Source organism: Buteo buteo, chromosome 3 (assembly GCF_964188355.1).
Source record: "Buteo buteo chromosome 3, bButBut1.hap1.1, whole genome shotgun sequence".
NCBI lineage: Eukaryota > Metazoa > Chordata > Aves > Accipitriformes > Accipitridae > Buteo > Buteo buteo.
In genome coordinates this window covers 30,604,846-30,629,817 of record NC_134173.1, presented here as the reverse complement: position 1 = coordinate 30,629,817, position 24,972 = coordinate 30,604,846, and the positions used below count along the sequence as shown (strand labels likewise).

The window sequence follows — 24,972 nt, the reverse complement described above, 5'->3', positions numbered from 1 at the left end:
GGGCAGCAGGCGGGAGAGCGGGCGGCCGCGGCGCCCGGCGGCATGAGCAGCGGCGGGAACGTTCCCCGAGCTCCGCGGCAGCGCTAGGGGCCCCTCCCGGCTCCGGCCGCCACCTGCGAGCCGCGGCGGCGGGTTCAGCCCGGCCGGAGGCGCAGCGCGAAGGAAGGCGGGCGGCCGGGCCGGCCACAAAGCGCCGCCGCCGCCGCCCTCCCGCCTCCTCGAGCCGCGGCGCTGCCCCTGCCGGCCCCCGCCGGCCCGCCCGTTCCCGGGGAGGCGGCGGGAGGGAGGGGGCGAGCGAGCGGAGCCCCCTCGCCACCTTCTGGCTGCCCGACCCATGGGAGGAGCGGGCCGCCTCCCTCTGGGAAGCGCCGCCGCGGCTCGCCGGGACTGAGCGGAGCGGCCGGCCGCCGGCGCGGAGGGAGGATGCCACTGCTCCGGAAGGTGCTGCGGGTCTCCAATCGCTCCATGCTCGCCTTCATCTTCTTCTTCTCCTTCTCCTCCTCCTGCCTCTACTTCATCTATGTGGCCCCCGGGATCGGTGAGTCGGGAGGCGCCCCCTCGGGAAGGCGGGGGGGGGGGTGGTGGTGGCGAGGGCGGGGGTGGGCGCTGCGGCGGGGCGGGGGGGGCCCGGCGGTGCGCGTCCGCCTCCCCCGGCCTGTCACAACGGGCACCGCGGGGAGCGGGGGGCGGGGGACACGGGCGGCGCCGGGCGAGGGGCGTCCCGGGTACCGGAACGCGAGCCCCCGCTGCCGAGGGAGGGTCGGGGCGGCGGTAACGTGTGTTAATCTCGCATCTTTGTTCTGTTGGTTTCAAATGCTCTAGAAGATTCATCTGCCGTCGCAAGGTAGGTGAGTGCTGTTCTTGGTTCCCAGGCCGGAAAAGTGAGGCAAAAAAGCAGCTCACCGTTTCATCGTGTTACAGATTAACGGTAGAAACCAGGAAAGAACTGCAGAACTGCAAAACTGCCTCCTGGAATCACTTGAATGCGTTCATCTTTTACATCATTAGTAGCTTCACTAATAATAAAGCACACGTGAACAGAAATTAAGAACCAATTTGGATATTTGTTATTTACTTCTGTCGGTGGGATCTCTCTTTACAGGTTTTACAGTTCCACTTTCACTTCTGGAAGAACCGCTTCAGAGGGGAGACAGACAGTTTCTTTAAGAAAACCTGTGTAAAATAACTGTGGGAGTCTGGGTCAGACAAAAAAACGTGCTGTTTTCCTTAGTTTGCTCTTCCACTGTTTCTGGGAGACCATCAGGCTTTCTCTCGCTGGATGATCCTTTCAGAACTGGTTAGCTTTACCCCTGAGCTAAGGCAAGCGGTATCCTGCACGGTGATTTGTGGTGTTTTACTGTCTTGGGTGTCTTAGCTGAGCAGTGTTTTCCTGTTTTTTTCCCAGGGAACATTGATGCTTTCTTCTGCACTTCTCCTTGCTTATCAGGTCCTACCTAAATACCTGTAAAACTGTCTCGCTCTTTGTCCTCACTGCTTAAAACTCCCTCTGCAGCCGTTTCTATAAAACATCCACATTGATTTGACCACTGAATCTGCAGGAATTGTTTCCTGTTGACTAGTGTCTTTATGTTGTTTGGCTTCCTCTTGCTCACAATCTTCTCTTTAGCTTGTAAACCCTTTCAGGATGCAGTGACTTCTCCCACACTCATAGCACTTCATACAATATTGACATGCCTGTCAATTATTATTACAGTTCAAATGAATATAAAAAAAATACTAGGGAATATATCATGGATTGGAGTTCTTGAGTTTCTTGTCTGTTAGTGTTTCCCCACTGAAAGGGATGTAATTTAGTCTTGTAAGTGAGAGAATGATGCTGCTAGGGTCCATTTAGACATCTTAGTTCTATGAGACACTAGTGCAATATCAGAGTAGACTTTAATTACAAGCAGTTGGTGTATGATTTAGAAAGCAAAGTGCAGTTTCCGCATCTTTATAAGTGAAACTCTTAACATCTTACGTAATGTACGCAGCTGGAGTTTTACTTAATTATTTAAATTTTTCTTCTTCAATGGGTATCTTCTTAGAAGTATGTCCTCTTCTTATGAAACAAGGCTTATGCAGTACCTTGTTCAGAATCAGAGCATCTAGTGATGAGACTTTTCTTTCCTGACTTCATTTTGCTGCTCAGCTATTGGGGTTTACATGTCTGTTCAGTTTCCTTTGTGCCAGGAGTGAAATGAAATCAACAGTATGCACCAAAAGTATTCTTGAGGTAGGTTATTTAGGTCTGATCAACCTTAAGGAAAAAATAGTACTCAAACTGATCTGTGTGGCTATCTCATATTGTATACTGCAGTTAGCCCTTTCAGGCTGTGGTTTAACAATACAAAAATCTTCAGTAGTTACACGAGTTTGTGGGATTACACTCTTTCCAGCTACTGTTCAATGGTGTGCTACCCTAACTGTGTATGCGGTTGTGTTGTGAACTCATCCAGCTTAAATCAAAACCCTACAGTATTGGAGTTATTCTTTGTCTGCAGCACTTCTTGGATCCAGTTTGAAATGCTGCCATGCTGTGCTGGCCTTACTGGGGGACAGAATATAGAAAATAGTGAAGGAAAGGGCAATAGGAAAGTTTTACACTGGTAATCTAAGCCTGTCAGCTTGCAGATGTGGTGCTGATTTGCCAGGAATTTGCTCCTGGAAATATTACTGTGTAGAATGGAGAGAAAGAAGGTTAAATATTATCTTAAAACCAACAGGCACTCTGGCAGTATTCTTGGGGAAAATGTAAGAATGGAAGATTTTAAAAAAATCCAGTAGCACCCCACCCCCCAAGTTTATAGGCAGATGATTAATCTAATAATCTATGCTGTATGCTCATGCCATTTGCATAGTGCGATAGAACAGAATATTTCAGTGTGCTTACTGCTTTCCCCTGAGTGTGATGAAATAGGTATATCTAAGTCAAAGCTGATTGTGTGTGTGGTGAGGAGGAGGGTTTAAGATTGCTTATGGAAGTTCAGCTGCCTTACCTGTTAGCAGCTTTTCATGAAATATATTCTGCAGTTAAGTCATAAGTGGTTGGGATATGTCATAATTTATGTGTACAGATATGTTTTAGTGAAGATACTTTGGTTCATCGGAACACTTTCTCCCTCAACAAGCTACAAGACACAGTCGCAGGGAGGAGGAATGTTCTAATTGTGTTGTAGGGAACTGGGGCTGCTCCCTGGCTGGTTTCTCTTCCTGATGGTCAGAGGAACTGAAAAGAGAGGGAGAAGCTGGACTCCCAAGTGTTTCATGGACCAGCAGTGTACTGGGAGGGGAAAAATAAGTGGGTTATGTAGCAGAATGGCTTCCCGAGATGTCAAAGCTGAGGGAAAATTTGAATTCTTACGGGCTAATAGAGTGGAATTCCCTCCTAGCAAGCAGTTCGTGGCTTATCAAAGGGAGGAGATGTCTGTACAAGTAAGCCCTTAGCACTGGGAGAATTCTCAAAGAGGTCACTATCACATTCCCTCTCTCCTTCATGCTAATTGGAAAATAGAGTTACTGCATTTTTTTAGCGAAATTGCAGATTTTGTGACAGATGCCATTTGGGTCAATTTAGAATACTGACAATTTTTTTAGAGGGAAAAATCTTAATTATTTTAAGGTCTTTAATATTTCTATCTAATATTTTAATGTTTTTATTTGTACAGTACTTAGTCGTATGTCTCTTTTTTTTGGTAGAGGCCTTGCAGAATGTTAGTTCTTTGGGAAATAGAAACTTTTTTATCCCATGTATTTCAGAATATGAGGAGAGGAAAAGCATTTAAATTTCAGGTTTTCAGACACTGCTCTGTGTTTTGAGACCAAGACCTATAATATTCCATATCATATAAAAATACAAAGTTTGTATGGTTGAGAAGAATTCATATGCTATGTTGGGGTTGTTCACATGCCTCCTTTCCCCTCTTCTGTAAAAACGGAAGATGGGATGAGGTAGAGATGGCTGCAGCCTTACCTCAGCACCCTGGCGGTCTTGATAGTCAGAGAAGCTCAAACACAGAAGCAGACTGATATCTAACTGCCGATTAGAGAAGACAACTGTTTTTCTGGTTTTAACTTTCCCTGTTTAATGGAGTGGATGTTTTGAAGCAAAACCTAGAGGGATAGGATTGCAAGGTAAAATGGTAGAAAACGTTTTAAATGTTTAAAATATGAAAATCCCATTTAAATGTTTAAATGATACTTGTATGTGATAGCCTCAAATATTTGATGGAAGCAGATAACAGGTGCTACTTCTCCAGAAAGACCACTTTTCTGACAGTACTTCATCTGGTGCTCCTTCTCTTGTACATAAAATGAAAAGATACAGACTGAGGTTGCTGTTTTTGAATTAGTCAATGAAGATTGCCTGTGATTCTGAAACTTCACTGGAAGTTACAAATATCCATGTATACTGCAGTTGGAGACTGAAGAAGCTAACTGAGAGCTGGGATCTTTGGCATCAATACATTCTTTTTCAGTTATAGATAACAGTACGATAAAAGGCACTTGAGTAGTCAATGTCTGGTGCTGACAGCTATTCAGAACATGTATTTAGGTTCAAGTTTACATCATGGAAAGGATCCAAAGATGTGGAGAATAAGACAAAGTAGCAAGGCAGTGGTGACCAAGAGGGAGCATGTGCTGATCTTATTTCACTGCCAAGCCAATCTGAGTATTGCCAGAGAATTTTTTCCTTTGTTTTTCCCATTTTCTATCAGCATCATAACTGAAATTACATTGAACAACATAACTGATCTCAGAGAGTGATCTCTTGCTCATCTTTGGGTTATTCCTTTCTGTCTGTCTCCAGCAGAGAAGCTTTACCAGATTGGGGTGGAAGAGTACTTTGGAGCTCTCCATATTGTAGTAAATTGCAGTCTGACTTGGCCAGCTTGGACATGATGACCTCTGTAGTTCTCGTAAGAACTGGTTAAGGAACAGTGCAGCGATCAGGGAAGATGCAGTCTGTCTTTGACATCAGTAACTAGAAATCCTGAATGGTGGAATGCGATTGAGGAGGAAAAAACAGCTACTGTTTTCTCTCTTCTGGTCTTCTGCTTCTCTTATTAAAACTTTACTACTCTGGTGATCCTAACCAAAGAGCAGCTGTGCAAGCTAGGTGGAACTTGGAAATATCTCCATTGGTTTTAGCTCACAATTTGGTATCAATTTATTTCCTATTCTGTGATTAGGAAATAATTTTCCTAATTGCTTTTTGAACTTGTGCACAAATGGAAGAAAGAGCTGAAAATGCTATCAGCAAGATAAATGGTTGGCAGTGCTTCCAGGTGCTGAGCCCATTGGATATGGGCTCAGCTGTTGTGCTAATATTCTTTGTTCCTGGCATCTGTGGCAGTTGTGGTATTTCTAAAGACTTGCTGTTTGATCATAGAATAATTTAGATTGGCAGGGACCTCTGGAAGTCATCTGATCCAACCTCCTGCTGAAAGCAGATCCTGCTAGATCGGATTGCTCAGGGCCATGTCCAGTTGAGTTTTGAATAACTCCAGGGATGGAGATTCTGCAGTCTCTCTGGGAAACCTGTTCCAGTGTTTGACAACTGTGAGAAAATTGTAGTATGTAATCATAATTTCCCATCTTGCACCTTGTATTCATTGCCTTGTGTCTTTTCTCTTTGTCCTCCAAGTGTTCAATTTCATCTTCTCTATACACTTCTACTACATAGCTGAAGACAGCAAAAAAATTCATCCTCCCCTTAGACATTTCTACTTAAGACTGAACAAACCCATTTCTTTCAGTTTCTACTCATACATCATATGCTCTGTCTTGGAAGGTTTCCTTTGGGTTTACTCTGGTTATGTTAATGTCTGTCTCTTACTGAGATCCCCAAACTGGACACAGTACCCCAAATATGGTTTCACAAGTTGCTGAATAGAGGAGAATAGCTGCTCCTATCGATATGCTGGTTATGCTGTTGCTAATAAAAGGCAGCGTACTGTTGACTGTATTTACCATAACAATATGTGGATGGTAATACCTTGTCTGAGGATTTTGTAATAGAGCCTGTGTCTTCAAGGCAGTAGGTTCAATGCAACTCAAGGGCTGCACTGAAATAGAAAGAATACAGCTAGCCTGTTTAAAACAAAACAGATCCTTTGTTACTCTCCTCCTTTGATGCTGTATTGAAGTGTCATCTGGTAAAAGGCTGATGGGTTTTGCAGGATGTGGTAGGAAGGGGTTCACTGTTTTTTTGCTGCTATCGCCTTCTTTTAGTCCTTTCTAGGAAATTGTTCTCATGGGTCTCTTGCAAGTTTCTTGAGTGAATGAAACTTGTCTGTCCCTTTGTTTTGTAATTTCTGCAGGGAAATGTCTGTACAACAGACCTGGTTGTTGTTTGGGAGCTATGTATCTGGGAGCTGTGTTCCTTTATTAAAGTTCACTCATTATTAAAGGCTTCATTTGGAGGCAGGAGTAATTTCATTAACTGTAGTGGTCGTCTTCTTGCTCGCATTGCAGTTTTTCACTTCAGTTCCACAAATGACAACCAAACCCTTTAACAGAAAAATTATAGTCAACTTTCTGATGAATAGGATCTTCCCTTTTTTTCCTTGTGCAAAGAGGAGTATGAGGCTTATGCATTCTTCTGCTTGATCAGTGATTTCCAGTGATCAAAAGTTCCCTGTCATTCTAATGGCTTGAGCTCATTATGAGCTCAGGTGGTTTCATGGGTAAGTTTTCTGCCTTAATCTGGGAGGTGCAAAGATTTTTCCATTATGTTGGCCCAGCACAGTCATTCCTAGCACCTGATGCTGAATAAATTATTGCAGTTCAGTCATTCATGACTGTCTTTCACTTTTACCAACAGATAAGCTTTGACTAAACATGCATATTTCTTTCTGAATCAGTTGTTTTGCATCTTTATCTGATAAGTTTTCCTAAAGCCCTTAGGTATACTTCATTATTAGTCGGGGAACTTGCCTGCATAAGATTCCGTGGAGTATTCATTTTGTGGTATTGGTCTTAGTCAGAAAAGGGAAAAAAATACAGGCACTTATGGTGTGCAGCTAACTTCACAAGGACAAAGTAATTATGAGACCTCATGTGAAATGAGTTTTCACTTAAGCCAGCTGGTCATTTGAATGTGGCCTTCTCATCTGTTGAGGAGGAGAAACTATATGCCCTGGAAACATTTATTTGAACTATGATACTTTACTGACGTGACCAAAGCTTTAGCTATTTCCACATCTGTCTGTGGTGAAAGGTAGCTTATCTACTGGCTTTTTGTTAATAAGGCTGTTTCTGCAAGTGACTCTATCTGCTTGCTTTTCTACAGCACTTAGTTTGTTTTGGGTAATCTTTGGTATTCAAATTATGCAATGGTATTATGGGGAGCAGCACGTGATGATTGTGCATTGTGTGGGATCCAGTGCTAGATTCTTGTGAATGCAGTGAATAGATTGGTTTCAGGACTTTCAGATACAAAAGATGCTTTTTTTGCAAGGTATCCCCAATGGTCAGTTCACTTTCTTAAATTTGCAGTTTTCCTCCTTTACCTTCCCTTTATGGTATGTGTATTCTTTTTTAATTTAATTTATGATAATACTTGGAATATTTGATTTACAGGTACTACAGTTTTCTATTTTTCTCAGTCAATGAACTCATTAAAACAAAATTCTGGAAGAATTGGCAAGGTTTAGGCTTAAAATATCACTGTAAAACCATTTAATTGTTCATGTCCAAAGTCAGCCTGCCTAGAACAGTCTTCACTGAACAAATGTCTTAATGAAATTTAATTATGTACTTTAAAGTTGGGAGTTGAAACTTTGCTAAAATAGTAGAAATTCAAGGAAAGTATTTACTTTCCTCATTGAACCTGCCTTGAGTGGAGGGAAAAACCAAACCAAATAAATATGTAAGTTGTATTGGTGGTGGTTACAGCAATGCAAATTTTTAAATTTCTGTAGGATACTGTTTCAGAATTAGCTATTGAATTATTTCTGACTAGCTATGTAATCAACTAATAGCCCAAGATTGGAGTATAAAATAGTATCAAATGTGTTAGAAATTGTATTGAATGTTGTATCATTTATCATGCTTAAAAATATTTCTAGAGAAAGAAATTCTGATATTTTTTTCTTCACCCATAAATGGAGACTTGATCCATGAGATTTCCTCTTTTACTGGCTTCAATAAACAGTGAACTGACATTTATTCAATTCTCAGACTTGCAGTCAGAGGACTCATCCATTTGGCATGTCCTTTGTGGCAATGAGTATACAGAGTTTGTCTGGAGTATTGAAAAAACACCACCACTAAAAACAATTTTGAAGCCTCTCTGCTGTAGCTGATACAGGTTCATCCATCTGCACCATATGAATGATGCTATTAGCCTCCAGAAACATCAGTAGTTTTTGATACTTTCAGCATATTGAGGTGATCTGTATCTTTCTAATATATTTTCCTTATGAGGAGATACACATATGCAGACTCAAATGCAGTCTCACCACCCCTATGAAATGTTTGGATTTATTGTTAAATTACAAATAGTGCAAAACTGATATTAAATATGCATCAACAAATCAAGTAAAAAATGTGTTTCAAGGAATAAAATTTTTTGCTTTTTTCTGGTTGTTGCATATGTTTTAAAAACAACTTCTGATTAACAACAAATGTGTAAAAATAAATAAAATCCTATGGAAGTTGAACACTTACTATAGGATTTAGCTGTGTTTGCTGTAAATTGGAACCAATTTACAGCAGTCTTACATTACTTTAGGTATCGTCCTTCACTGCAAAATTGTTTAATGAATCTGTTTTACAGACTAAAGTCCCTATCCTGTAGTTGTGGAAAATATTCCTACCGCCTAGAATCGTGATTGTGATGTTTTAGAAGCAATCTTCAGCTGAGGTCTACCTACCGTATATTTAGATTAGTTTGTAGAATTTAATCTTTAACACTTTTGTGTTAATTTGCCATGCATGAACTCTGCCAGTAGTGTATTTATAACTCTAGTATTGCTGAGAATAATACCATATAACCTTGAGATGTGAAGAGGTCCATGTGGGACTTGTTCTAGAAATGTCCTCATGAGATGATTCCCCATTTACAATTATTAGTGGAGAACTTTCTGTTAACCCATTCGAATCCATGTCAATTTTTATGCAATGCGTTGAATGTGCTTTTCAGAAGTCCCATGAAAAGATGTGTTGACTAGCAGACAAGTAACTTTAGGGGCAGTGCTCATTTGGCAAGACCCAATTTTCTGTGAAGCTGCGTTTATTGCATTTGAATTTTGCAGCGTCCCTGGATTCTCTATGAAGCATCTCCTATCTGAGCTTTTCAGGTTTATTTTGTTCCAGAAGATCAGTATATAGTGTTGCTACAGCTGCTCTGATGATCATCTTCTCACTTTTTAAGTATGGGGGGTGTTAAATTTTTTTGCTAATTGCTTTGAAAGGTTCTTTGTAATAAGGCTTTTTTCTTCTGTGTTTTTGGGTTTGGGGTGGGGTTTTTGGTTTGAGGTTTTTTTTTGTACAATAAAAGCTGCATTTTATATGGAATGTTATCTCCAAGTTTGTTCATCTTTTCTCCTTTGGCATTTAAGAAATCATAGTTTGTAATCTAATTAATGCTTTTTTTTACTATCTTGTTAAAGTAATGACAGTTCTATCTTCCTACTGTTCTTCAGAATGTTAGTCATTGATCCAGTTTTAACTTCAGTTGTCTTGTTATATACTTTACTATTGATTACTTCTAAGTGCATGGCACATTGTTTTGGCTTTGCTTTGGTATATGTGTACAGCATGATAAATTACTAAGTTTCTGTATAAAACTGAGTTTTGTGCTTTTTCTGTGAAGCTAAGGGATGATAAACTAATGCAGTGTTGTGAGAAGTGCTTTAATTTTTGGTGTACTGCTTGGAAGGAGTTTGATTCCCCAATGGAGAGATCTGTGAATGAGACCTTTTTTTCTTTAAAAAAGGTGTAAATAGTCCTTGGGTGAATATTTAAACAGGAAGCTACCTGCTGTAAAAGATTGAGCCATTTTAACAGGTATTTTTATATATTAAGAATTAATGCATTCCCCTCGCCCCCAGTGGTCTTTTCTTCAGTCTAACACATAAAACTATTAATAGCTAGTGAGCTATAAATACTAGAGACAAAAAATGATCCATATGATATTTTTAACATTTCCTCTGAAATACAGGATGATCCTTTTAATGTGCTGATGTGCTTTATCAGGATGAGTTTTAAATAATGCCCTAAACCCAGGACTTTTGATGACTGACATGTGGCTGTGTGTCTATGATTGCTGATACAGATCTGGATCAGTTGCTAGTGAAAATTTCATCTGAATTTAGTATGAGCTCATGCTCACACTGCAGCTGCTTTAGGTGGAACATTAAGTATGGTATTTATTCCAAGGTGCCCTATATGGGTGTGTTGTTTTATACCCTGCACTGCACTTCCCATTTGCTTGCCTTGTAAATTATGTGACAGTCTGGATTCTATATGTTTCTTGAATCAGAAGTGCTGTTTCTTACTTACTGTGGACCATGTACAGTGAAATAAGGAGAATATGAATAAAACTAGTTCTAAGTGGTTACAGTGTTAGATGTTTTCTTTGGTTAAATGTGAAATTTTGCCTTCCTGGTTTGTGCATTGCCTTGCACTGTGACAGGAGTAATGGTTGGTACATATGCAGAAAGACAATAGTGGAAGAAAATCACAGAATAGTTGAGATTAGATGGGACCTCTGGAGGTCGTCTGGTCTAAACCCCTGGCTTAAGCAGGGCCACCTGGAGCCAGTTGCCCAGGACTGTGTGCAGGTGGCTTCAGAGTATCTCTGAGGATGGAGACTCCACAACCTCCATGGGCAACCTGTGCCAGTGCTCGGTCACCCTGACGGTAAAAAAGTGTTTCCTGATGTTCAGAGGGAACCTTCTGTGTTTCAGTTTGTGCCTGTTGCCTCTGGTCCTGTCAGTGGGCACCACTGAAAAGAGCCTGGCTCTGTCGTCTTTTCATCCTCCCTTCATATACATTATATACATATACACCCACCCTTTATATACATTGATATGATCCCCCTGAGCCTTCTCTTCTCCAGGCTGAACAGTCCCAGCTCTCTCAGCTTTTCCTCATAGGAGAGATGCTCCAGTCCCTTTGTCTTCTTCATGGCCCTGTTGTTGGATTCTCTCCAGTATGTCTATGTCTCTCGTAGTGTGGAGCCCAGAACTGGACACAGTACTCCAGGTGTGGCTTCATCACTGCTGAGTGAGGACTGGGAAGGATCACCTTGACCTGCTGGCAACATTCTTCCTCATGCAGCCCAGGATGCCATTGGCCTTCTTTGCAGCAGTGGCACATTGCTGGCTTATGTTCAACTTGGTGTCCACCAGGACCTCTAAGGCCTTTTCTGCCAAGCTGCTTTCCAGCTGGGTGGTCCCCAGCATATATTGGTGCCTAGTGGTGTTCCTCCCCCGGTGCAGGACTTTGCACTCCTCCTTGTTGAACTTCATGAGGTCCTTTTGGCCCATTTTTCCAGCCTGTTCAGGTCCCCTGGATGGCAGCATGACCCTCTGACATATCAGCTACTTATCCCAGTTTTGTGTCATCAGCAGACTTGCTGAGGATACACTGCCCCATCATCCAGATGATTAATGAAGATGTTAAACAGGACCGGACCCAATATTGACCCCTGGAGTACACTGCTAGTCACTGGCCTCCAACTAGGCTTCATGCTGCTGACCACCACACCCTGGGCCTGGCCTTTCAGCCCATTTTCAATCCATCTCACTGTTTGCTCATCCAGCCCATACATCAACAGCTTCTCTATGAGGATCTTATGTGATAGTGTGAAAGGCCTTACTGATGTCCTGGTAGACAATGTCCACTGCTCTCCTTATCTACCAGGCCAGTAATTTCGTCACAGAAGTTTATCAAGTTGGCCAAGCATGACTTCCCCTTGGTGAAGCCATGCTGACTACTCCTGATGACTTTCTTGTTGTTCGTGTACCTGAAGAATGGTCTCCAGGATGAGCTGCTCCAGCACCTTCCCAGGGATTGAGGTGAGGCTGACCAGCCTGTAGTTCCCTGGGTCATCCTCCTTGCCCTTCTTGAAGATAGGAGTGACATTTGCTTTCCTCCAGTCTTTGGGCACTTCTCCCAGTTGCCATGATCAATCAAAGATTGTCAAGAGTGACCTTGCAATGATATCTGCCAGCTCCCTTGGCACTTGTGGGTGCATTCCATCAGGGCCCATGGACTTAGGTATGCCTGGTTTGCTTAAGTATTCCCTGACCTGATCATCTTCCACCAAGGGTACATCTTCCTTCAGCATTTCCGTTGGTCTGTGTGACCTGGGATTCCTGAAGGACAGTCTTACTAGTAAAGACTGAGGCAAAGGTGGCATTCAATACTGCAGCCTTTTCCATGTCCTGTGTAACCAGGTCCCCTGTCCTGTTGAGCAATGGGTCCACTTTTTCCCTAGTTGTCGTTGTGTAACCTATGTACTTAACAGAAACCCTTCTTGTTGTCTTTGACGTCCTTGGCCAGATTCATTTCTATTTGGGCTTTAGCTGTCCTAACTGCATCCCTGGATGCTCGGGTGTTGTTTCTGTACTCTTCCCACATTACCTGTACTTGCTTCTACCTTCTGTGTGCTTTTTGTGTTTGTTTTTTTTCCAGAAGCATCTTGTTCATCCATGCAGGTCTCTTGGCATTTTTGCTTGACTTCATATTCATTGAGATGGAGCTCTCTTGAGCTTGGAGCAGGTGATCCTTGAATATTATCCAGCTTTCTTGCCCCCCTCTTCCTTCAGGTCCTTATCCTGTGGGACTCTTCCAAGCAGACCTTTGAAGGGCCAAAGTCTGCTCTCTAAGTCCAGGGTTGTGAGCTTGCTTTGCCTTCTTCTTCCTGCCCAAGGATCCTGAACTCCACCATCTCATGGTCACTGCAGCCAAGGCTGCCTTGGATCTTCACATCTCCAATGAGCCCCTTCTTCTTGGTAGAGTATGAGGTCCAGCAGAGCACCTCCCCTCGTTGGCTCCTCTATCACTTGTGTCAGGAAGTTACCGTCAATGTACTCCAGGAGCCTCCTGGACTGCTTTTATCTGGCTGTGTTGTCACTCCAGCAGATATTGGTGTGATTGAAGTCCCCCATGAGGACCAGGGCCTGTGAATGTGAGCCTGTTTGCCTATCTGTCTGTAGAAGGCATGATCCACTTGTTTGTCCTGGTCAGGTGGACTATAGCAGACACCCACTATAATGTCACCTTTAATTCTGACCCATAAGCTCCCAGGTGGCTCCTCTTCCATCCCCAGGCAGAGCTCCATGCTCTCCTGCTGCTCTCTCACGTAGAGTGACTCTGCCTCCTCATCTTCCCTTTCTGTCCTTCCTAAACAGTCTGTATCCCTCTGCTGCAACATCCAGTCATGGGAGTCATCCCACCATGTCTCTGTGATCCCGATAAGATTGTAGCCCTGGAACTGCACACAGATCTCTAAGTCATGATGTTCATTTCCCATACTGTGTGCATTAGCATACAGGCACTTGAGGGACACCTCAGCATGTTAAGGGTCATATTCATTACAGCATAGGTAACGTTTGTGGAAACCTGTGCCAAGCTCAGGAAGATGACTAGCATTGAAGTACCAATGACAGCTGAAAAGAGGATTGCTGTGGAAGTCATCAAATTGCAGCCTGTGGTATTCTCCTGTCAGTCGTCTTCCCTCACCATGCTGGGAGAAAAGATGTATTTCTGTGTTACGCTTCTGGCTGTTGTAGATTATCTTGAATGCTTTGTTGCTGTTGCTGCTGGTTGATGTGACATGAACTGTGCTCTTCTTCACAGGTTTTTGCCGACAAACCTTTGCCAGTAGATGAGATTTATTTTTAGGATTAAATTGTTATCTTTGATTTTTGCCTGATGCTTTTAGCTTCTGAAGTAATTAATTGGCATTGAAGCATCTGCTACTACCTAAGCAGCTGTTGAAGGACAATGGGGTAAACTGATCAGGTCTGTACTCCTTGTAACTATGATTGTGCTGGGGACCCAGGTAGCTGGGACAAAGTGTGCGCAGGAAGGATGATGTTTCATTGTGTTTATGTATTTAGGTAGAGCTGGATGGTGAGTTGACAAGCAGATCAGCCAGGAAGAGGAGGTGTTGGATTGGGGTAGACTACAAGAATAGCTTGATGAAAACATGACAAGGCCAGGTAGATCTTCCTGTAAGCAAGAGCAGCTCTTGAGTACTTAAGCCAAGGTGGCAGCAGACTTTGCCTGGTTGTTTTTTTAATTGTGTCTTTTCATGATACCAGCTTTTGAGAGAAATGCGTTTTCTAGCTTTGTCTCTCACAAAGGTCTCGTGTGTTTGTTGTGATTTTTCTCCTCTGTCAGAAGAAGGAAGTTGTCCTTCAACAAAGGGGAGATGCAGATGCTTTTGCAAAAAATCTTTTTTATCAAGGTTTATGTCTGCATTATCTGGACTACAGTAAAGTTTCCCACAGGAATTGAGAACAGTTATAAGGCCCTCTTGACTTTCTTGTGGACTTGTTTGAAGATCTTAGTCTCAGTTCTGTACTATATCACATTCCTAAAACTGCAACAGTAACATGTTTGAGTAGATTAATTTATGTTTAATACAGACACCCTAAAAACCAGAATTTGAATGGAAAACTATGAATGTAAGAAAATAGTTGGAACCCCAGAGTGCTACTTTACAGTGAATTCGGTTAAAATTTCGAGAAGTTTTTGTGCAAGTTTTCTGTAGGGAGATCTGAATGTTATCTGTTGTCTTGGATCCCAGTAAGAATCATTCTTGTTGGATTTTGTACCTCTGTCATCAGGCCAAGGTTGTAGTTGTTTTGTTTTGTTTCTGTTTTAGTGGCCAGGGGCTGTTGAGACAACTTCAGGATCCTAGCAGCTGAGTAACTTTCACAAACATGTAAACTCTTGTTAACCAAAACAGCTAGTCATGCTGGCCAAGAGTTTGAGAATTATGCACCATGCATAGCACCTGACATGTTCAGAGCCTGTTTTTTAAATTATAATATTCCTTGTTTTAATAAGGAGTTGTTTGAAAGCCAGGAGAGCCCCTCCATTCATTCTTTTTAAAACAAAACCATTGTAGGGTTTGCAAATACTATTCCTTAAAAGATTTTTTTGGTATTTGTATATCTGTGGGTGTCGGTAGTATTGTTTGCTGATATGGTAGAAGTAGTCACTGTATTTTCCTCTGGAAATGCCCCAGTCCTTCCTTTATAAACAGTTCTTTGTAGCTCTAATCTTTTTGAATTGGGCTGTAAGAAGATACCAACTGATCTGGTGTTACTTGTGTCATGCCACTGGTGCTGGGTCATCTGATGAAGCAGAGTTCCTGAGATAATTTTCTAATTTTCTTTAATCTCTTTAGGCCAGATTAAGATTAATCTATTGTTTTTCTGGTGTGTTGTTTAGTTCTTTCCTCCAAAGTCTAAGGGATTCTTTGGTTAGGGTGGTTACTAGTTACAGCAAGCCAAATATGTGCCAGAAAAAATGGGTGCTTAACATAGGTGAAGTGACAGATGATACCTTTGATCCTGTTTGCTACCTAGAGTAAAAACTGTTCTGCAAAGGGAATTTGTCCTTCCCTTTACATTATTTTTTGAGCTCTCTGAGTCCTGGATAGACATTTGCTTACTCAGACATAAATGCGGCTTCTTTTCCAATTTACTCTCTTCTGTTTAGGACAAAGAGTTGTCTTGAGATCAAATTTGTGGCTTTGAGTGCAAGGCTGAGACAGAGGAATATTTCATGCTGTGGTTGTTAGTGAGTTGCTTAATTACTCAGAATGTTGATTTACTCACGCTTGATGCCTATAATAAATATTTCACATATAATTATCAAACACTAATACTTTGAGATTGGCAGTGATTTGTAGCAGTTGTATAACGAAACAGCTGTTGGGGGTGACTGAATAGCAGTACATTTTGACTGAAAGTTGTGATAGCTAATGAGTAAAAAGGGGGGCTATTCTATGGGACTAAAAGATTTTCTAGATGTTTTTTGTTCTGTGTTGCTATGATGTATATGTAGATGCATATATAAAGGATGTATCTACATGTGAAAACCTTTCTATTGGTAAATTCAGTTGTTTCTTGGCACTGTCAGTTGCTTCTTGTAAGTTAAATAGAAATGAAAGTGTCATATAAAGTGTGTATTGATATTTTATAATTTTGAGTTTTTATATAGACCTGTGGTTATGAATCCACTATATTCTTTTGTTTTGTTGCTGTAAGGTTTCACTCTTTGTGGATCGTCATCTCGAAGGATTAATGTTCACTAGCCATGGATTCAGACATAGTAACAAATATTGAACACATTATAAATGAATGTTAGAATAATTTGGAAATACCTTATTTTAATTCAAATTCAAAATTGCTTTTTGTTTTATCAGCAAACACGTATCTCTTTATGGTGCAAGCTCGTGGTATAATGTTGAGAGAAAATGTAAAAACAATAGGACACATGATCAGATTGTACACTAACAAAAATGCTACACTGAATGGCACAGGTAAGAATATTTCTTATTTAATTTCATTTTTAAAAGAGCTTTATGGGAAAAAAAAAAACCCAAACCTTAATGACATAGCTTGATTATGAAGACCTAAACCCAAGTCCTACTTCTCTGTAACTGGAGTGAAGACCAAATAGTTACTGTTTATCAGTTCACTTTAGTAGGAAATATTTGTCATAGCTGTAACAAAGATATCTTAATTTAATGATTGTTCTTTTAGTGCATTAAAACGTTTTTTTAATCATGCTGCTAAGAATTTGTTACTTAAAAAAGTTAATGCTCTCACCTGCATGATGATATGTTATAAATTCAGTGGATAACATAGGTTTTTACAAAAATCAATTCCTCTTTTTAAGATTATCCTGAAGGAAACAATTCTAGTGACTGTGTTGCTCAAACAACAGTGTATCTTCCAGAAAACTTCACTTACTCTCCTTACCAGGCTTGTCCAGAGAAGCTGCCTTACATGAGTAAGTTTTAAACTGACCTTAATGTTTATCTAGTACATTGGATTGTGCTTAAAATACAATTATTTTAATTTAAAATATAACTGTAAGGAGTCCACAAATATAGCAGAAAATGAATAAAACACATCTGAGAATGGACAATAACGCTTAGTAGAATTTTGCCTGTAACTATTGTGTTATTAAAGCTTTTGGCCTCTTTACTAATCACCTAATGTGTTTTAAATTTTATTTACAAATCATTTTACTTCTACAAATTAAATACTAAATGTTTTTATTAATATGTACTCTAACTTCATAAAAAGTACCCATTCAGAGTTGCATATTTTGAGGAATAGTTAAAAAATTTTCTTTTTGGAAATGGTATTCCTAATTACAAAGATTCATGAGTCAGAAACTAGTTCTCAAATCTTCATCAGCTAATTGCAGTTACCTCAGTATATAGGAAACTGAACAAGATGGTGTAGTGAAGTGGAACTGATGGATGTAGGAGTGCTAAAGCCCTGTCATAATAAGGAAATAGTACTTATTACATAAGTGAAAAGCTGTGATCCTCAGGCAATTTTAAAATTAAGCTTTCAAACCCAGATGTTTAAGATCCCAAGCTATTAAATAGAACTTGATTAGGTAACCCTAACTTTATTTGTCTTTAAGCCTAGAATCTAAACTTCTAATTCTTTTGTTTGAAAGTATTTAGATACAGAGGAGTGTCATGCAGAATTAAGAAACTGTGTTGAGTACTTTGGCACCATTGCTGTTCTGGTTTGCTGGGTTTTTATAAAACCTATAATATCACAGCTGTCCTAAATAGCAGTATCCCAGTGTATGTAGATCTTATAAGCAGGTATTACACACAATTAAAGCAGTTACACAAAATGAGATTGGAAGAGTTCCTTGATGTAATTCGGTGTCCTTAACCTGGTATAATGGTATAATACTGTGGCTGAAAGGCTGTTGGCATAACTTTTTTATCTTCTTTCTGTAGACTAAGTATAGCTTTGGGAATATTCTTGAAAATTCTTGTTAAGAACTGTAAATTTTCATGTGAATTCCCCTTTCTTGCAAACTTGCCATTGTTCAGAGTCAGTCAAAATTCTCGGCATTGTTTGCTGTCTTCCAGCTTGTAGAGAAAGTGATCCTTAAAGACTGAGAAGTATTAGGTAGGAGACCAATTTTGAACACTAAAAAGAAAGAGGCAAATCACTCCTGGTGGTGATGGCTTTACCTTGACCTTCACCACTGATTGTTAGCTATTAGAGATAGTTCTTATATTTAACCTTTATAAAATTGCAGTCCCTTGGCTAAACCAGAGTTCCTTCTTAGAAACTGCTATTGAATTTTCAGCTTTTCTCTCTATGTTAGGAATTGTTGTTACATTATCAGAGTTGCCATAGGAAGCAAGGGATGATTAAATATAAATGTTTTTTTTGTGCTCTGCATTTGAAAGAAATCATAACTTGAGTCAGTAATCCATGGAGTTACTTAAGTTCTAGTAAATGTTTTGTAGACAGACTTAATATTTTTGAGTGAAGAACTAATAGTAGCATTAGTATAGATCTCAAAGCTAATTAGTTAAATTGAAATGTCTCATTTGGTGTCAGAATGTACCAACTAGAGAAGAAGAATCAACAACTCTCTGTAAATAAGTGTAAATATGTTACTAGAAATGGCTGTTCATTAGTTCCGTTCATCCGTTATGCTAACATGTTTATGTTACTTGCTATATTTAAAATCAAACAAGTAAACTACTTACTTGTAAGAGAAAATATGAAATGGTTTCTGAAGATATTTGTGACCCCTTCCAGAATTCTAACCTCTTGTCTTTTAGGCTGACACCTGACTTAAGCTGTGGGCTGTCATTCAGCATGAGCAAGTAATTAAGTCTTTAATATAGCAGTTCAAATCCATATCATACCAAACAATGTTGCTGATAGCCAAATTGAGTTGCTGTTCATTTTTTCTTCAAAGAAAAATAGTGGATTTTATTAGGCTAATCTAGATTCCGTAATAACTTCTTTTTTAATCTCAACAGAGAAGTTTATCCAGTGAAGAGTACAGTAACAGTGCCTGTTATCTATGTTTCTTTTCAACACCTCCAAATTCTAAACTTTGTCTCTTACATTGTAAATATACAGACATAGAGCCAAAAGTATAAATCAGTTGCTGTTGCTTATGAGCTTAAATCATGTAGAAAACTGTCTTAATCCAAGTAGCAATTAACCATGGTGTGATTATATCCTTATTTCAATCTCTTTCTCTCCAGAAATAGGGTTTGACTTTCAAAATCATGTGGAAGTTCTATAATACTGCACATGTAAACAAATATAGCTAAATTATTCCAATAATAAATATTTTAGCTACTTTGGGAAACAAAAAGTTCGAAACATGTCAACTCGATAACCAGAGAAACAAGAATGATGATTATGCTGATTGAAAAATGCATATAGATTAGTATTTTTTATGAAACTTTCAAGGGATCTGGCAGTTGAATTCTGCCAGATTAGTTAGTTCAAAACTGCATTGGCTTCTGCTGCGTGTTCTACTTGTGTATTAGTCCGCTCTCCAGGAGTGGAGGGATGAAGCAAGTTAGAACATACTAGGGTACCTTAGTAGGTCAGCCTACTTATAGCATATTATCTTAAATCATTGATGCAGATTTGTTTGCACTGACAGGTATTTAGAATTGTCAGAGTAGGGATTCATTCTACTCTGCCATCCTTGCTATCAACTTCATTGGCTATATGTAATTTACCCAAATTTGTCTGTAGGTCTCCTTATTGCTGCTCTCTTTTCCATATTTTTTGTTAGTAATCTCTTTGTACTTTTTCTGTCCTGCTTAATTTAATAGAGAAATCATAATTTTAATAGAAAATAATTCACTGGATAAATTACTGTTCAGCAAAGAGATGTATGTCTCACCCTTTGATTTTCATGTATACCTTTTTAATCACCATCTCTGTATTTAATTATAATCTAAATAAAACTTCTCTGAAGATTTAATGCAATGAAATGTTGTAGGTGGTCCTGAGATAGCCAGGGAAGAAAGCTTCTTGAATCATATATATTTTGACTCGCTTAATAGTCTAAGATCATTGTAGAAGTCAACTACTCTTCTTTACGTCAACTTGCCAGATTTGTATCGTGAAAGGAGTATGGTAAAATCATGTTTTGTCACAAGTATGTAAGCTCTTAAAATAGGAACAGCTAGTGCCTTTTGTGGGTGAATTAGTCTTTCAGGTTCTAACCCACTGGTTGAGCATTGCTGTGCTAATCCATAAGCAAGACACCTCTACTTCAAGACAGAAGCAGTACAAAAGAGTGTCTAATCAGCATAATTTTAATACTCTACTTGAGAGGTAAATGGAAAGCAGATCAGTTTTTTCAGTTACATGAAATAAAACCCTCATGTTAAGAATATTTAAGCAGTCTGCCCACATCACTTCATGGTTTGTCTAAGAACTGGCTCTTAATGAGCTATAAGAAATATCCAGATCTTCTAGTTTGATCACCTCAGTACACTGGGGTTGAATATACCTAAACCATTTTAAATAGATATTAGAAAAATCTATTTTGTATTAAAAAAAAAAAATCATCAATGGAGGAAGTTCTACTGTCTCCAGAAGTAGTATATTCTAGTATTCCATTTGCTGAATAGTTAAGCTTTTCCTAATACTCAACCTGATACTCAACCTGCATTTAGGTTTGTTCGCACCCCCTGCCCCCTTGCAAATTGGTCAGATTTCTCCTTGCCCTTGATGCTTGGAAAAAAGTTGGTTACCGTCTACGTGCCAAATTACTCTGTGTTGGAAAAGACTTAGTTTTTGTCAACCTCTTCCTTTGTAGATAAACCATTACTTTCAGCCTTTCTAGACTACATAGTTTCAAAAGCTCTTGTCATTCTTGATTTTTGTACTGTAGACTTTCTCTAATTTGATTTCCTTTTGAAGCATCATAACTGGCTAAAACCCTGGTTACAAAACAAACTAGTAATTACCTTTTCTGTCTTTCATATAACAGCGGTTAATGTATTCCAGAATGACATTTGCCATTTTTGTGCAATTGCATTACAGCTTATTGTCTCGAGTTAATAGGCAATCCATTATAAACTGTCAAAATATCTTTCTGCACATTGCAGCATAGGCAGGTATTTCCTGTTTTGTGTGTGTCTGCTTCATTTCTCCTTCAGTAACAATCCATACTTTTTTTTATTAATTTCACTCTGCTGATTTCAGTATATATCTGATTTGTTGAAATTACTTTGTTTTCTCATTCTGTTCTTCAAAATGCTTTCTGCTTCCTCAGCTTTCTTTTTTTGCAGGTTGTGTAAATATATTTCATTGCAACATACTAGACAGTAATGGAAGTAGTGAATAAGAAGGCCAGATATTTACTGAGATGCCTCTTCTCCTGCCCCCCACCAATGGCAGGGAAATACTGCTGATTTCTATTCGCCCATCTCCTGTGTACTTTTGATAGTACCAATATTTCAGGGTTTACTATAGCTACTTTTTAAACAGTCTGGAGGGATTTTCCTCATGTCTCATGAAGTTAGAAGCACCTGCCTTATATAAATACTGGCTTACCATTCCTACCATTCCTCCTTTTTTTTTTTTTCCCCCCCTCTTTAATTTAAGCTCCATAAGCATCTGATCACATCTAAACTTTTCTCAGGAGACTAAGGCACCTGAGTCCTTTGCATCATGTGTTGTTTGCTTCCTTTTCTGGTGTAGTAATTGACCTTTATTTATCTTTATTTTCCTATTAGATTCTATAAATAAACTGAAAGGCTCTTGTTGCTTCTCTGTCTCTTGGTAGCTGAAATTGATTTAGTGATTTATTTATTTTTTTAAATTTGATTTGTACATGTTTATACTCTACATATACTTGCCCTTTGTTGATTGCCCTTGTATCTACTTTTTGTAAGATTTCTTTTTCGGGTTATTGAAGAGTTTCAGATAAAACCATAATGATAACCTAAGTTTTTTATTTATCTATTTATTTATTTGTATTTAAAGTTCTGTAGGATTAGCTTGTTCTGGTGTATATTTATACAGTCTTTTTCTAGGAACTGCCAGCTTTCCTTTTTCTTCTAAAATAAATAAATAAATATGTGTTTGTTTAAATCTGATCTTAAAAGATCTTCTCCTTATTGTGCTGTTCCTGATCCTTTTTTTCTCTACCATCTTCCTTTTTTTTAAAGTTACCTTCTACATTTACAAGTAGTTCTACATATAATCATGTGCAAAACTAAAATAGCTCTTGCAGTATCTTCTGCCTTCTTTTGAAAACAATAGTTGTTCCTAGCATGCTGCAAAAGTTTTGATCTTTCCAAAAGATTTAGATAGCTTGTCAATTCAGTGTTAAAACATGAAGCAATCTTTTGGACACAAAGAGGATCTTTTGAGTATGGGCACAGGGGAGAAAATGGGAGTGATTTCTTTCATTAACTTTAAATTTCCAACTCTCACCAAAAGACTTAAATTTTTAAACAAAAATAAGTAGAATATTTTGTGGTTTCTCTCAGGTGGTTATTGCAAGATTTTTATTTGATGATCTAGCATAGTAGTTGCTGAAGAACAACTTGAGCTTTTGGTTAATGAGTGTTACACTACTCTTCTACCCAGATTTTCTTGATTCCTTCTACTTCTGTGGGTATTTACTATGAATCATTATTTCCAGTTTTGAAATTTATACACATACATAATGACCGACAACTTTTAGCTATCAACTAAGTGTAAATATTTTCTCATAATAAGTACTAACCTGATTTTTTTCCTACCATACTGTGGTCTTTATTCAATATCTTAGTGAATTCCAGTCTCAGCAGTAGCCATTTGCAAATACTTTTCCCATTGGGCTAATTTGTTCTATCAGTGGTAATTCTCAAGTCCAGGAACTTGCTATAAATAGGTTTGATGCAGACAGTAGTGACTTAGTGAATGAAGGCTGTACATGAAATGTGCATAATTATCAAGAGTTTAAATTGAGGAAGTTTGCTGAGTGTAGTGATGATACATTTTCTTTTTCTGTGGAAGTGCAGGTAGGAAGACACCCAGAATTTGAGTAGCAGTTCAGTAGTGCAGATGATGTGGAATGGTTAACAGTGGTACTTGAAGGGTGACTGATTTTCTGGAATATATATAGAATTCAAATTACTTTGCTTGTTCTGTGTCCTCTGAAATGAGTATTTTGCATATAGGATTTATTGAAGGAATGTTTATATTGGGAAATATTGAAATTCATTCTGTCAAAACTGAATATAAAAAGGGTAGTATAAATTGTTTCTTTTTTATCTGTAGGTAGTGTAACTACAAATTTCTGATGTTATTTGTCTATGATATACCACATAGTGTTAGATCTGTTGTCTTAATTGAAATTAATAAATATTTTTTTTTACCTCTAGGAGGCCTTATCGATGTCAATATGAGTGAAATTAGTTTTGATGAAATTCAGCAACTGTTTTCAAAAGATTTAGACATTAAACCAGGAGGACACTGGAAGCCAAAAGACTGTAAGCCACGATGGAAGGTGAGATGCTGCTTTTCTGGTTTTTTTTTTTCTGTTAGTGTATAAGAATAGTTTACCATTGCAAGCACTCAGTCTTTTACTGCTGTATATTTTATATAATACGTACTATGTTATACTATATGTGTTAAGCTATCTGTGCTCAAGAAGAGACTAAAGCTTGAAGAAAAACTTGAAATGGATTGTCAAGAACTTCTAAATGTTCACTAACTGTTGTTACTAAACGTTTTGTCATGGATGCAAACTTGTCCTATGTGTATGTTGCTTAAAGTATAATTAGAAGCAAGTGAACATAGAAGGAAAATCTTATTTATATTCTACTCAGAATTTTTTTTATTTTTTTAATTGTTTGAGCAAAATTCCAACACACTTTACTAGCAGGAATGAAGGTGTAAAACACCAAGCCAGTTTAAATGTAAAAGTTGAAAAGCCTATGTAAGCCATGGGAAACTTGATCTGTATTGAAACATTAGAATTTAAAAATGCTAATATAATAGTTTAATATGTATGTAATTTTTTAAAGGTGGCGATCCTTATTCCTTTTCGGAATCGCCATGAGCATCTTCCAATTTTTTTCCGTCATCTGATACCTATGTTGCAGAAGCAGCGGCTGGAATTTGCCTTCTATGTTGTTGAACAGGTAACTGCATTTAATTGAAAAGCGACTCTTCCAGATTCCTTCCTAAAGGGGACTTGATGTTCTTATCAAGATTTGGATGAATCCAGGATTTAAAAATTGTTACTCTGCTGTTCTAATCCTTTGAATGAAAAAGGAAAGTTCGTGTTGCTTTTCTTCAAATACGGGCTAATATTTTATAGGTGATAACATGGCCTCTTTGAATCTATTGTCTTTGTAAGTTTTCAAGGACAAAAAAAATGGGGCTATATCTGGCTGGTGACCAGTCACCAGCAGTGTTCCTCAGGGTTTAATTCTAGGGATGGTTCTGTTCAGTAAATTTATCAATGATCTGGATGCAGGACTTGAATGCACTGTTAGCAAGTTTGCTGATCATACCAAACTGGGAGGTACTGTTGACTCTCTCGAGGGACGGGATGCCTTGCAGAGGGATTTAGACAGATTGGAGCATTGGGCTATGATTAATGGGATGAAATCTAACAAGTTTAAATGCCAGATTCTGCAGTTAGGATGAAGTAAAGCTGGGCACAAGTATAGATTTGGAGAGGAGTGGCTGGAGATCAGCCCCGCAGAAAGGGCTCTGGGGTGCTGGTCGGCAGCAGGCTCAGTGTGAGTCGGCAGCGTGTCCTGGCAGCCAAGAGGGCAAACCGCGTCCTGGGGTGATCAAACACAGCACGACCAGCCGGTCAAAGGAGGTGATCATCCCGCTGTATTCAGCAGCCTCACCTTCAATACTGTCTCCCACAGTTTAGGAAGGATGTGAAGGTCCCTGAATGTATCCAGAGGAGGAGAACAAAGCTGGTGAAAGGGCTGGAAGGCATGTCCTG

The 24,972-nt window shown here is 39.2% G+C and overlaps 1 protein-coding gene across 1 annotated transcript in view; it reads left to right on the top strand.

Moving 5' to 3' along the window:
* Positions 1 to 366: 366 nt before the first annotated feature.
* The window catches only part of B4GALT6 (beta-1,4-galactosyltransferase 6), a 33,572-nt gene continuing 8,966 nt past the window's right edge, over positions 367 to 24,972 (top strand). The window contains exons 1-5 of the mRNA XM_075024306.1: positions 367 to 538; positions 16,400 to 16,516; positions 16,876 to 16,989; positions 23,387 to 23,511; positions 24,032 to 24,148. Of these exons, the coding sequence (XP_074880407.1) occupies positions 424 to 538; positions 16,400 to 16,516; positions 16,876 to 16,989; positions 23,387 to 23,511; positions 24,032 to 24,148 (588 nt within the window). The 5' untranslated portion in view covers positions 367 to 423. The remainder of the gene's footprint in view (positions 539 to 16,399; positions 16,517 to 16,875; positions 16,990 to 23,386; positions 23,512 to 24,031; positions 24,149 to 24,972) is intronic.